General features: G+C 42.1%; 1 protein-coding gene across 13 annotated transcripts in view; it reads right to left on the bottom strand.

Annotated features, from left to right (window-relative positions):
* Positions 1 to 12,876, bottom strand: part of LOC141771707 (muscleblind-like protein 1) — an 80,419-nt gene that overhangs the window by 53,586 nt on the left and 13,957 nt on the right. For 10 of the 13 annotated variants that reach the window (XM_074642257.1, XM_074642251.1, XM_074642261.1 and 7 more), the window contains exon 2: positions 2,159 to 3,210. The exons of 1 other annotated variant lie outside the window; for it this stretch is intronic. In XM_074642257.1, coding sequence (XP_074498358.1) covers positions 2,159 to 2,332 — 174 coding nt within the window. In that variant the 5' untranslated portion in view covers positions 2,333 to 3,210. Of the gene's footprint in view, positions 1 to 2,033; positions 3,211 to 12,876 lie in introns of those variants that run through there. 2 more of the 13 variants (XM_074642253.1, XM_074642263.1) reach the window with 2 other exon arrangements.

Raw genomic sequence — 12,876 nt, 5'->3', positions numbered from 1 at the left:
GGATGGCAATGTTGGTCGATCAATTCACCATTTTGGTCCAGTGAAATATATTAACCATTGAATGGATTGGCAGCAAACTTTGAGCAGACATTCATCGTCTCCAGAGGATGAATCCTACTGATCTGATGAATCCTTGACCAGGAGGTTGACATTTATGATTTTGAGTGAAATTACTCAAAAACTGTTGGATTGACTACCATGAAATTTGGCATACACTTCCAAGCCCCCCTCAGGGTGAATTGTAACAATCCAATGCTTTGGTTTCTGACCAAATACCTCACCCTTCTCATGAGCCTCAGCTGTACTTAGTTTTTACTTTTCAAATGTTTGCATGCTACCGCAAAAACCCAAGATGGTGACAATGGTGAACATTAAACTTGACATCACAAACTGCTAGCATGGCTGTAGAATCTTAGTCGTGTTAAAAATGTAACTAAATTCAACTAAAACTACAATCCTCCCTAACTTAGTGATCTTGTTGCTTAAAATTAACCACCCATCAAATTCCTGCCATAGTCGGTTTGGCTAGTACGAATCAGAGTGAAATTGATACTTTTGGTTCTTTTTCTATTTAGTCTGGTTCGGTTTCACAGTGCACAAATTACAGCGGACTTAATAAAAAAAAATATATTTGGGGCGTGTACGAAGGAGCAAATTAATCTTTTTCGCCTCAAAAGCTGCCACTTCATTGCAGGGAACCGTGGACTTTAAAATATTGCTGTTTAAGTGTTTTCACTTTGGCTTGTCACTCATCTACCGTGCGTACAAAACCATTCTCCTTTATTTGGCATATTCTGTATGTTCTCTTCAGCAGATGTCAAATACATCAGACTTCTGCAGAAGTCCAGGTCAGTCCTCTCCAACTCATGTTAACCAGTTATTTACCTGTGTCCATCTCAACAAATGCAAAGACCACCTCTTGCCAGCAATCTTGGTGCACTTTTTGGTCCGCACCAGAGTTCGATTACTGCATTCACAACTGCCCAAACGAACCACACCACAGTTTGATTAAAAATGACTAAATGTTGGATTGTGAAAGTGCCCTTAGGCGTTCATCATTTTCTTCTTCATCATCGTTTGCTCAATGCATTTTGAAGGAAACATTACTGCCAAGATTATGATCACTGGCAATGTTGTGTCCAGTCCAAGAAGTGCCTACATTCTTGTACAGTTGCTCATAAACTGAATTTGAAGAGACAGGGTTGGTCGACACATACTGTGACAACAAATGCCAAAAAAATCCAACTCACTCATTATTGCAGTTTTTACCTAAACTAAACTCAAACCCTTTCATTGCGGTCTGTTGACACTAAAGACATTCTAATCAGCTGTGCTTTTGAGCATCAGGGAAACATTTCTCGCCAGAGTGAATACGCAGCGTTCTGTAATACGCTCAATATACTGTATATATTTGTCTTTTCTTTCACAACTTATCGACCCGGTCAATTCTATTTTCCTCCCTCTTTCCATCTTCTCCCCTGTTTGATTTTTCTTCCCACCCCCCCACCTGTCTCTCCTAGAGAGAGAGAGAGAGAGAGAGAGAGAGAGAAAGAGAGAGAGAGGAGAGCTGCATAGTGGGAGTGTGTTGTCCCAGTGCCAGGGCAAAAATAGACAGTAAATTACAGAGCCTTCTGAGAACACCCCACTGTGCTGCATGACCTCAAAATAACACACACAGACATATACTCACAGACTCACATGCAAACATGAAATACACAGTGTGCTGCCCTACTTCTATATTTCCCATTCAGCTTGTTGATGTGACGATCACACAGAAACTTTTGCAATGTGGCAACCGGCAGTCCTGCGCTAAAGTTATGTGCCAGCGAAGGAAACTCTGAGTCTGAATCACAGATGTTAATGTGATTACGGCCTCATCTCAGCTTACCAAGACACACACGCACACTCTAAAAAAGTATTAATACACGTATGTATTTACCCTCTTGCCATGGCTTAACCTTGTGGCTAAAGAAACAATATCCTTACAGCCCACTACAGCCTGTTCTCCCCTGCATCAAGCCCTGAATCACCACCTTCTCTTTAGGTCTATACAAGAACTTAAAGCTTCCTGAAGACAATGCTCGTTATCGCTGCACGCTAGGAAAGAGAGAAGACAGGGCAGTGATGAATGAATATTGCAGGCATTTGTCATACTCACCTTGAGTGAGTCAAAACAAGCAATGACTCTGCCGTTTTCCACTTGACAGCTCTTGGCAGGGTGGGCGAACTTGCACTCGCTGTCCGGCCGCGAACACGTTCCTCTCTGGAACTCCCGACAAACCTCCAATGTCAGCCACTTTGTGTCCCGGATCTGTGACATATTCACCGCCATTTGGAACCAGGCAGGAGGGGTCGAATAAAAGGAATTGGTATCCAGCGAATGCAGTTATATATGCGTCTTTGTGTTTCTAATGACACGGGGGCAAATAATGAGAAAGAATAGGTAAAGGACATGGGAAAAAGAGTAGTTTTAAGAGGTTTTGTCCCCAGGGTTTTGGTTCTGAGGTGAAGCCTGTGAGGCCTGGGACTCGCCTACCACCTGCGGCCCATCCTAAGAGTCTGTTTGTGGCTGTTATAGGAATCCTTCACCACCTGTCACCCAGGGCCTGGGCTGGTGACGGCCACAGGGGTTTGCTTTGTAATCTCTCTCTCTCTCTCGTTCTCTCTCTCTCTCAAACACACACACCAGTTCTGGCTATCGCCTCGCTCCTCGGCTGAACTGTCAGATGAGATGAATGGCAAAACACATTATCGATCGAGCTGGCCCATGATGAAAAGATGCAGGGCTGGAGGAGAGGATGAAGGAGGAGAAGGAGGAGCAGGAGGAGGAGAAGGCTGTAGTGGACAGGACGGCCAAGAGACAATCTCCTTCCGCTCACAGGAGAACGATAAAAGCTGTCTGTCTTCAGTATCAGGCTCTGTCTGCAGAGGAGGGGGGTGACTTCCACAGAGGAGGACTGAGTGGCATGGATGGATGGATGGATGGATGGATGGAGCGAGGTCTGGCTGGCAGACAGAGCAGGTGATGGAGGGAAGGAGGGAGGTGTCAGTGGCGTGGAGAGAGGCTCAGCGGACGGTGTTGGCAGTCCTGGCAGTCCTGGGGCTCCTGGTGTGGCTGGCAACTCCGGCACACATGGACAGGCACAGAGGCAGAGGCGGCTTCAGTGGAGCCAAACAGCCACAGGGGTCACCGAAAGAAGGCACTTCTCTCTGTGGAGGAGGAGGGAAGAGTGTCAGTGGAGCACGGCTTAACGCACTCGCACACACGCACACACCGACGCACGCGGCGAGGTTAATACACTCAGCCACACATTTGGATTCATGCACACAGCTTCATTCGAACACGTTTCCAAGTCATTCTTTTGCACATCCTCTCTCACTGTAGCCCCTCGCAGACAGAGACTGCCAGGCTCTCGGCTGGAAAATCAAATCAAACACCATATCGCTAACAGTAAAGCTCACACATTCAGGCGCAGACAATTTATTTCAAAGGACGACAGCGAAGAAGAGAGAGATCAAGAGACAGAGAAGAAGAAAGAAAGTGAGAAGAATTCTGTGTTTTGTGTCCAAAAACATGACCCATAGAGATGGATGATACTAGATACCACGTAGTATTTTATGAAACAGTATTGATAATAAATGCTAATTCTGACTGTAGTTTATGAGAATCAGATTTTTTTTTAAGTATAAATACTTTTGTAATTACGTTTAAATGATTATTGTAATTTGCATAGATGATCCTTTAAAAACACTAGTGCAGTGCCCATTCGGAGCGCGTGCCCATCCGGAACGGACCAATTGCTTGGTCCCCAGAAGTTCCTCTTGCAGCTTTGAAAACCGCGATATGGCAGCTCGCACCCGCCAAGTGTGAAGTTGATTGGATGAATGGTTCTCGAGATATGCGAAGTGCAGTCCTACATGCATACACAGACAGACAGACGGAGATTCCTTCCTTAATAGTTAGATGATGCTGCTACAGCACCATCGATTGGCCAAATAGCACTAAATTTGCCATAGTGATTCAGACATCATATCGCCACATGTTCACCAAATGTGGTCCCAATAGCACAACGCGTTCACGAGATATGACATTTTTGGTAATATAAGCCCTACCCACAGCATTTGAGCTAACTTTGATGGCCAGATATCGCAAACTGTATGTAACAGCAACAATCCAAAAGATTAACTGTTTCCAGCTTGATCCAGAGATGTTCTCTACCAAATTTGGTGACGATTGCTCAAAATTTGTGGAAGGAGCAGCAGAAAATGAAAATTTTGAATTTTGTTTCTGAGACCTTTCAAAGGTTACACGCCAAAACGTATAGTTCATTGTTATAGCGCCACCATCTGGTGAAATTGCACCAGATCCAACACTGCACTCCCTTGAGTCCGGAATAACGCACCCACCAAATGTGAAGTATCGAATGAGTGATTCTTGAGATATATGAATAACACACAGAAGGACAGATAGAGATTATTTGCTTTATGGTTAGATTATACAAACAAATGAAAATAAAACTATTTCAGTCTTTTACACTTTCATGGGAAATTCCTAATACATGTTTAAAATGAGACATATTTTCACAGAGCAACTGAAACTGATCCTTTCCTAAAAAAAAAAAAACAAGAGAGCCTGTGCTGTTGTGTAAGAAAACAATGTACCTTTTTTTTATAGGCATCAATAACAAATGAGCAAGCGTTTGAGTATAAAAGTATTGATTTGTGAGTTATCAATCTCCCCATCCCTGGTGAGATTGGAAACGGCCAATCAGCTGGCTGTATGGTTCCTGCATCACTGTTGGCACGTGGCCAGGTGAGACAAGAGAGATAAGCACTAATTGAGGTCATTATGAGAGAGAGAAACGAAAGAAAAAATGTGACACATTTCTGCTTTTTTTTTTTGCCACACATTCCTGCATGCTCCTTAAATTGACTCATCCAAACACTCGCTTAACTCTGCTCACATCCGGATGTAGAAAGAACAGACTGCCCCCCAAAACTCCTACAGCTGCTACGCTGCAGTAAGAGCCCTTAACCCTACATCCCACATGTGGTTACATCACTTCGAAGTGCCCCACACTCAGGTGTAATGCTTTTATGCTGATGTGCACTGCACTGATATGACTTCTGTATAAAGCAACCATCCAGACAGACGTTTTTTCTGGGCATGACGTAAATAAAAATACTTTATTTAGAGTAACCCCTCTGTTATTCAAGTTTCCCTGTTATTCATACAGTAGCCCTGTCCCTAAATATGCTTTGATATGGTTTGAGTCAAAAACAGAACACCCTGCTCTGTCTGCTGGGCTGACGCGGCCTGTTGAGTTTTTTCTGTGTTCATGTGCTGATGGGGAAACACCAAGAAGAAACAATAAGAAAGACACGCACATCCAGTGTCCGATGGATGCTGGATCAAAGAAATATCTAGCAGAATCAAAACAGATAGATCCGCTCACCAAACAGCTCCCTTAAGACTCTACAGTCAGCTGTCAAACACTTTTACAAGCTATGTTTGTTGGAAAATTAAACCACAAAGACAAACCGCAACAAAGATGAATGGTGTGAAAAAACTGTAGCTTGCACTTTGTGGTTGCATTGGATGACAGTTTCCCAAAACGACACTTACAAAAAAAAAATTAATGTATCATTTGGTCAAAAACATCCAGCATGCATGTTTGCTACCCACATGATGAAACAAATTCAGGCATTTTACTGCCAGAACTGTCACAAGGCATTCTGGGAACTGAAATAAATGATAAACTGAAACACAAAAGTGATTTACAGCTATTTATCTGACAATAACACTAAACACAGATTGATGTCAAATGATTCATTGAATTTTTTATATATCTCAAATCAGTAATACTGCAAAAAAAAGTGGTGGTTTTGAAGAAAAATGAGCACAAAAAAAGAGGAAAGCGAGAGACGAAGGAAGGAAAAGAATATAGTCAAAATACTCCCTCGGTCAAACATTGATTGCTTATGTGTCATGCTCTCTCTCTTTTCCTATTTGATCCAGTCACATCTGTGGTGAACTACTTTTTCAGCTCAAAGCTGATATTTTGGGCAGTGTGTGTGTGTGTGTGTGTGTGTGTGTGTGTGTGTGTGTGTGTGTGTGTGTGTGTGGACAAGGAAAGAGGCCAGGGCAGCCCACTGTATCTGGCAGGAAGACTGTGGTAAGGAGAGAGAATACAGAGAGGGCTACTATTACCAGTGGCAAAATTCGTCTTGTGCATCGCCTATTCTTACTCACTTCCTGACCTCTCCTATAACTCTCCGTATGGCACTGCTACATCCCAGATGTTAGGATTGTAGGTGGCTTTTTTAGTGCAGATAAAAGCAGGAAGACCTACATATAAAATGCTGATTACCTCAAGGATTTTTATTTATTTAAAGGGAAATCTTATTTTCATGTTTGTGGCCATTCTGATTTTGGGTCATGCTAAAGGCTTGTCATTATACACAGGACGAGTTTCTGCCGCGTTGTTTAAGTCATCCGTCTCATTTGAGTTTGACAGAACAGATATGCTTCTATTCTAATTAGAGATCTACCAATCAAATGTGCCAGATCAGTATCGGGGCCAACAGTGACGTTATTAAACCAATTCTGACCTATCCACAATTAAATACAGTTTCTTTGTCATAGTCATTATAAAATCCACTATTTCTGCTATCAGTGACATTCATTAAGTCACAGCAGGCTGCAGACACACTGCTCTGCTAACATGCTGCTTTCACCGTGTAACTTTCACTACAGTGACACTTTGCTCTCGCCATCTCTGTTGTATATTCGGGAAGCACAACTCTGGCGAAACAACCATTGGGACACCTCCGGGTCTGAAAAATGAAGCCAATGCACAAGCCTTTTAAACTAGCATTATTTCTAATAGCCAGCAGGGGGCGACTCCTCTGGTTGCAAAAAGAAGTCTGATTGTATACAAGTCTATGAGAAAATGATCCTACTTCTCACTTGATTTATTACCTCAGTAAACATTGTAAACATGAGTTTATGGTCTCAATCACAAGTTTCAAGTCTTCTTCAATACAGCATGAAGTTCATTTAGTAAATTATGGTCCCATTTAGAGTCAAATAGACCATAAAATAGGGTATACGTTAGGGCATGGCTACCTTTTGATTGACAGGTCCGCTCTGGGTGTTGTCCGTGTTTTCGTCATACAACTTTAATCCTTTCTCAGTGTGTTTTCAGTTCATGAAAGTTAGTTGTGATATTTTGGTCAGCTAAAAATGTCTTATTCAGCGTTCGGTTGTACTTGTAGCTCCACCCTCTTGTGTCACTTTTGGTTGCAAAAAACAATATGGCGACGGCCAAATTGCCAAACTCGAGACTTCGAAAAGACATTCTACAAACCAATGGGTGAAGAAACGGTGACTACATCTACTTCTTATATACAGTCTATGGAAACAACGTATTTTGGGGATGCAGCGTGAGCCTCCTAAAGGTTCCCACATAAACCTTGAAATTATAAAAATAAAAATAATTTGAATTAAACACAGATATTAGATTCTGTAGCTAACTGCACGAGGAACTACTTTTGGTGAAACGGTATTCGTATACTGTATCTATATATTTCTAACGCCAACAGATCATGAATGCATTTGAGAAATGGGGTCGACTCTACCTTACTGTATGCTACATATATTAAGTCAACTCAACACATAACCCACCACTAAACAGCATAATAGGGCCTGTATTTTCAATGCGTGTGTATTTGAGGTAGAGGGAGATGGAAAGTTTTACAACTGATTCTCAATAAGAAAAAAGAAAACATACACTTGCACACCTAAATTACCATTTTTGGCCAGAAACATGGCTCACCACAGTCCTTTTTTTTGTTGTTTCAGAGAGGCTACGGGTCTAAGCAGAGCGGAAACCCACTAAACATCCAGTAGCACTGAACTCTAGCATCCACCGACATAAAAGAGAATATGCCCCATTTGCAATGACTGCATGAATGAAAAAGAAGCAAATAGCTGGAGAATGTAAACAAATTAGATTAGACAAACTTTCCCTAGAGTCCTGAAGCAATGTCATGCCAGTTTTCTCAAAGGAGTTATGTTTTGTGTGGATTTTCACACAGCACTTGTGTGAGATACCCCGGTGGAAACAGCTATGACAAAATGAGCAGCCGTGAGCTTTGACATCGAATGAAGTCGATTTAATAAATGGGGCTCCACCTAACGTGTATTATTAGCCCACAGTTCCACACGGATGTATCCCGTGCCAAAAAGCTTGAACTAAATTCCCATCAAACAACCCATTTGAAAACCCGAAAGTGAGTGAAGCTCATTAGACGAGGCTCACGTCAAAACAGAGGATTAAAAGTAAAAAAAAAAAATGTGAGAAATTACTCTGGCGTTGAGGGAATATATAAATAAAGGAGTCATCAATAAGCATCTTAGCATGTGTGAATAATGCATGTGGCCATTTCCCGTAGCCAGAGGCAGGAGATATTATTATACCATCAGATCAACTAGCCAAGGTAATAAGTTGGAGACGAGAGGGAGGTAGAGGAGGCTGGGGATATTACAGTACGCAACCCCCAACCTCCTAACGCCCCGACTCACACTAAAGATACACACTTCATTAAAAGTTTAGAGAGAAAAATCTTAGCTAAACATTTTTGTCTCACAGCTAAACTTCAGCTGTTGACACGCGGTCTGGACAAAGCAGAGTGTAATGCCCAGAGTGTCACCGGGGTTCATGTCTCCATCTCCTCGTCTAAAGGGAGCCCTGATCCTGTGCTAATCCGTCTGCTAAAATGGTGCCACTCGTTTGGCCGAACTCCGGATTATTTCATGGCTGTGACAACTGTCCAGGAAAAACACACAGTTTTAGCCCCCAGTGACCCCGCTGCTGCTGAATAACTGACTGTTAAGACCCAATTACATACACAGTTAATGTGTTTTAATAGGCTACATGTATGGGAATATTAACAAATGGTGGTGTTCACAGCAAAAACTGGATTCTGTTTATTTTTCCCTATATAAATAATACGCAAAGCAAAGCCTGCACTACATTTTTTTGGCTTCATCTACCTGAGCCAGTCTTATTTTCGTTGGAAACGTAAATCTTTTTCATTATTGCTGTTGAAATTAACACCGAGCTGTAGAGCTGCAATAATTAATCAATTAATCGATTAGTTGTCAGCTATCAAATTAATTGCCAAGTGTTTTGATAATAGATGAATCAGTTTGAGTGATTGAGTGAGTCTGAATTCTCCGATTCCAGCTTCTTGAATGTGAATATTTTCTGGTTTCTAGGGTGAAGAAAACATAAGGAATCCATTGGTACCAACCATGTCATACCAGCTTGTCATGAAGGAGGCTCCAAACTTGCGCTAAATTTTGCAGAGGAAAAAACTGTCATGGCCATTTTCAAAGGGGTCCGTTGACCTCTGACATCAGGATATGTGAATGAAAATGGGTTCTATGGGTACCCACGAGTCTCCTTTTTACAGACACTTTATGATAATCACATGCAGTTTTGTGGCAAGTCATAGTCAAGTCAGCACACTGACACACTGACAGCTGTTGTTGCCTGTTGGGGCTTCAGTTTGCCATGTTATGATTTGAGCATATTATTTTATGCTAAAGTCAGTACCTGTGAGGGTTTCTGGACAATATTTGTCATTGTTTTGTGTTGTTAGTGTATTTACAATAATAAATATATACATACATTTGCATAAAGCAAGCATATTTGCCCACTCCCATGTTGATGAGAGTATTAAATACTTGACAAATCTCCTTTAAAGGTACATTTTGAACAGATAAAAAATGTGATTAATTTGCAATTAATCGCAATTAATCATGTGCTATCGTGATTCATTTTGATTAAATATTTTAATCGATTGACAACCCTACAAACAACCAATCGATTTATCGACGGATTAATCAACAATGAAAATAATTGTTAGCCGGAGCCCTATCTGAGCTTCGCATCTTGATATATTAATGTTTCGTGCTTGGTGCAAGCCACATGGAATTGCACTTTCTTTTTATGGCAGGGCCTCTCGCACTGTTAACACAAGCCACATTCAGCCCTGCATCTGAGAGCAATACAGAGGGAGAGAGAGAGAGAGAGAGAAATGGAGTGAACAGGGGCCAGAGACGGGAGCCATTTATTCACCTTGAATGACTTCCAGAAAAGAAAAAAAAGTGAGGGAAGATGAAGAAAAGAAAGCAGGAGAGCAGGTTCCTCCATGTTTGATTTCCTATGTCTGACCTTTTAAACACAACAGAGGGAGACACAAAAAGTGCAATGGTCAAAACTTGAACTATTAAGTAAGAGGAAAACAATTTCAAAACAAACTCCCCAAGAGAGTAACTCTGATCTGTAAAAGGGCCCTTGGACTTGTTGTCTAGCAACCAAAAGGTCTTGTTTGTTTAGGCGGCGAGATGACGGTTCAGACATTCCTTAAGTGTTACAGGCTCAGAATCAGATTTTCGTGCTCTTTCTCATAGGATGCTGGGAAATATGGCTGATTAGTGGTTTGCACCTTCTGGAAAGCAGAAGAGAGAAAAGGAGGGAGGGAGGAAGGGAGGGGGAATTCAGTAATGCGAGAGGTTAAAGGGCGCTGACTGCAGCAGCAAAAAGCAGATGCTGGACGTTTCGTATTACACCGCATCGCCGGCTGACCAGGATATCATCTATATACGACTTGAGCTGCCCTTTATTCTGATAGGGCAATAGGAAGAAGAGAGGTCGTGGGAGAGGCTGTGCGAGACAAACAGAGTAAAGGAGACCAGAGGTGGTGACAGGGGAAGGATGGAGGCTAGAGGAAGAGTGATGGGAGGCAAACAGCAGCAATTAGTACAAGTTGGTGAGAGACAGAGGTTGGTGTCTGGTAGTGAGAGGGCAAAAAACAAGGGGAGTACTTGGCAGGTATAAAAGAGGATGAATCAGAGGGAGGGGAAAAAGCAGAGTTTTGTTCCATTTCAAAGCCCTGCTGGCGCTCTGCTGCGATACCATCTTGACATTTCTCATCTCTCTTCATCTATCTTTCTCTGATCCCCACCTGTTCTCCTTTTTCTATTTCTCTTCACGCGTACACTCCAGTGTTTTTTCCACTTTTTTTTCTCTCCCCAAAATCTTTTTCTCCTTCTTAGAAATCTGCTCGCCTTCTGCTAAACTTGCACCATCATGTGACATAAACAATGAAAGCGGCTCGTCTTTTAATAGTAGCCGACCGTCCTCGTTTTTATTTCGCCCACCGTCTCGGCCCCCCCCCTGTGTCTCTCCGTTTCGTTTCCTTGTTCACACAACACCTTATGCTGCAGTGCCACGGTAATGTGCTGCAAGGTCATCATCGCCACGGCAACTAGGGAAACCATGTTTAAAAGCAAGGACAAAGTGGTTAATGGTGTCAGGTCCGGCTTGATATCACAGCAGTGTGGTGGAAATCATATGAAAGACAGGAACTTTTTCAGATGAGTTCTGTGACATCTGAACAGTATCGCCCACCAGACGCCCACGCTGTCCATAATTTGAGCTAATGGTCACGCTTCTTGGAAGGAAAAAAAGTCACAGATTTATGGACTAAATTAATTTGCAATCGCACTGAACCAGAAAGCAAAAAAAAGCTGAGACAAACCACAAAAACACTCCATGCTGACAATTATAAAAAAGTTATTCATAATGAAACATTATGAAGGGCTGTATATGTGACTGTAACTTTAACATTGCTTTATTATCGTGTTTAAAGGAATGAGTGCGGGACTGATATAGAGACGACCAAAATAAAATTAAAATACCAGAGTCATGCACACAACTGTCACAGTAGAAGAGAAAATGTCTGGTAGAAATCACGACTCTCAGTTTACCACAGCTTGATCCGACCCTGAAGCCTCAAGACAGATAAAGTCCCACGGTATTTCTTTCTCTTTCTTAAAATTACATGGTGCTGAAATATTTCCATCCGGACTACATATTTCCCCATTTGCTGTAGCCTAGAACATGGACAGACACTGTATAAAGAAGCTACTGTAGGAGAATGGTGACTACTGTCGCTAGCGGAGATTTCATTCCCTAGAAAAACACAGCAAATGACAGTATTTGCTGCTTATATGAAAACACAGAACTGTGTATTTGATGGCTTTATTGGACTGTTTTTCACAGTTTATTTATGAGCAGGCGTTACAGAAAAGGAAACTGCTGACCATCAGCTGGCTGATCACTTGATATAGGCCAGGAGGTGAGCTGGAGCCTCAGGCGTTGCCAGTTTAGGATTTCAAACTTTTGTCAACCCTGATGACACAATTTACCAACAGGAATACAAAGCAGCTGACTATTGGTCACAACACTGGACTTGGTCATGACTAACAATTTAGTACTATACTACTTTCTGTGTTGTTTTATCTAACTAACAGCAGCTATTTAGCCAAGCTACTATGATGTTCATTGACGGACCGCTTCAAGGGTTCTTTAAGGAATGTAAACGGTTAACCACCGAGAATATTTTTGACCGGTTACGCATGTCCATCTTTCGGTTAATTTACGGTCTATATAGTCTATTAATTTGCTGGGCGCCCCAGACAGGACGCTCCACGGCACTGGAGCCCAGTGTGTGCAAAACAGCTGTAAACACACATCTGTGTCGCTCTCAGAGCGAATTACAGAGCAGGTGAGAAAGCAGGCAAATGAGTAACAGTATCATCATCGATCGATGCATCATCTGATTGGCTCTTCTGATCGGCCTTTATAGAGCCCACCTATCAAACTATTTCAAACAAGTATGAGCTGATCGGTTGCCGATTGATTGGAACACCCTTAAATGCAGCAATGAACTTAAGCAAAGCCAACAAAAAATACTATAAAAGGCAAGACATTTACAAAACAAATGTCAAATGTCAGCACC

Source organism: Sebastes fasciatus, chromosome 7 (genome assembly GCF_043250625.1).
Source record: "Sebastes fasciatus isolate fSebFas1 chromosome 7, fSebFas1.pri, whole genome shotgun sequence".
Taxonomy (NCBI): domain Eukaryota; kingdom Metazoa; phylum Chordata; class Actinopteri; order Perciformes; family Sebastidae; genus Sebastes; species Sebastes fasciatus.
This window is presented reverse-complemented; position numbering and strand designations above follow the sequence as displayed.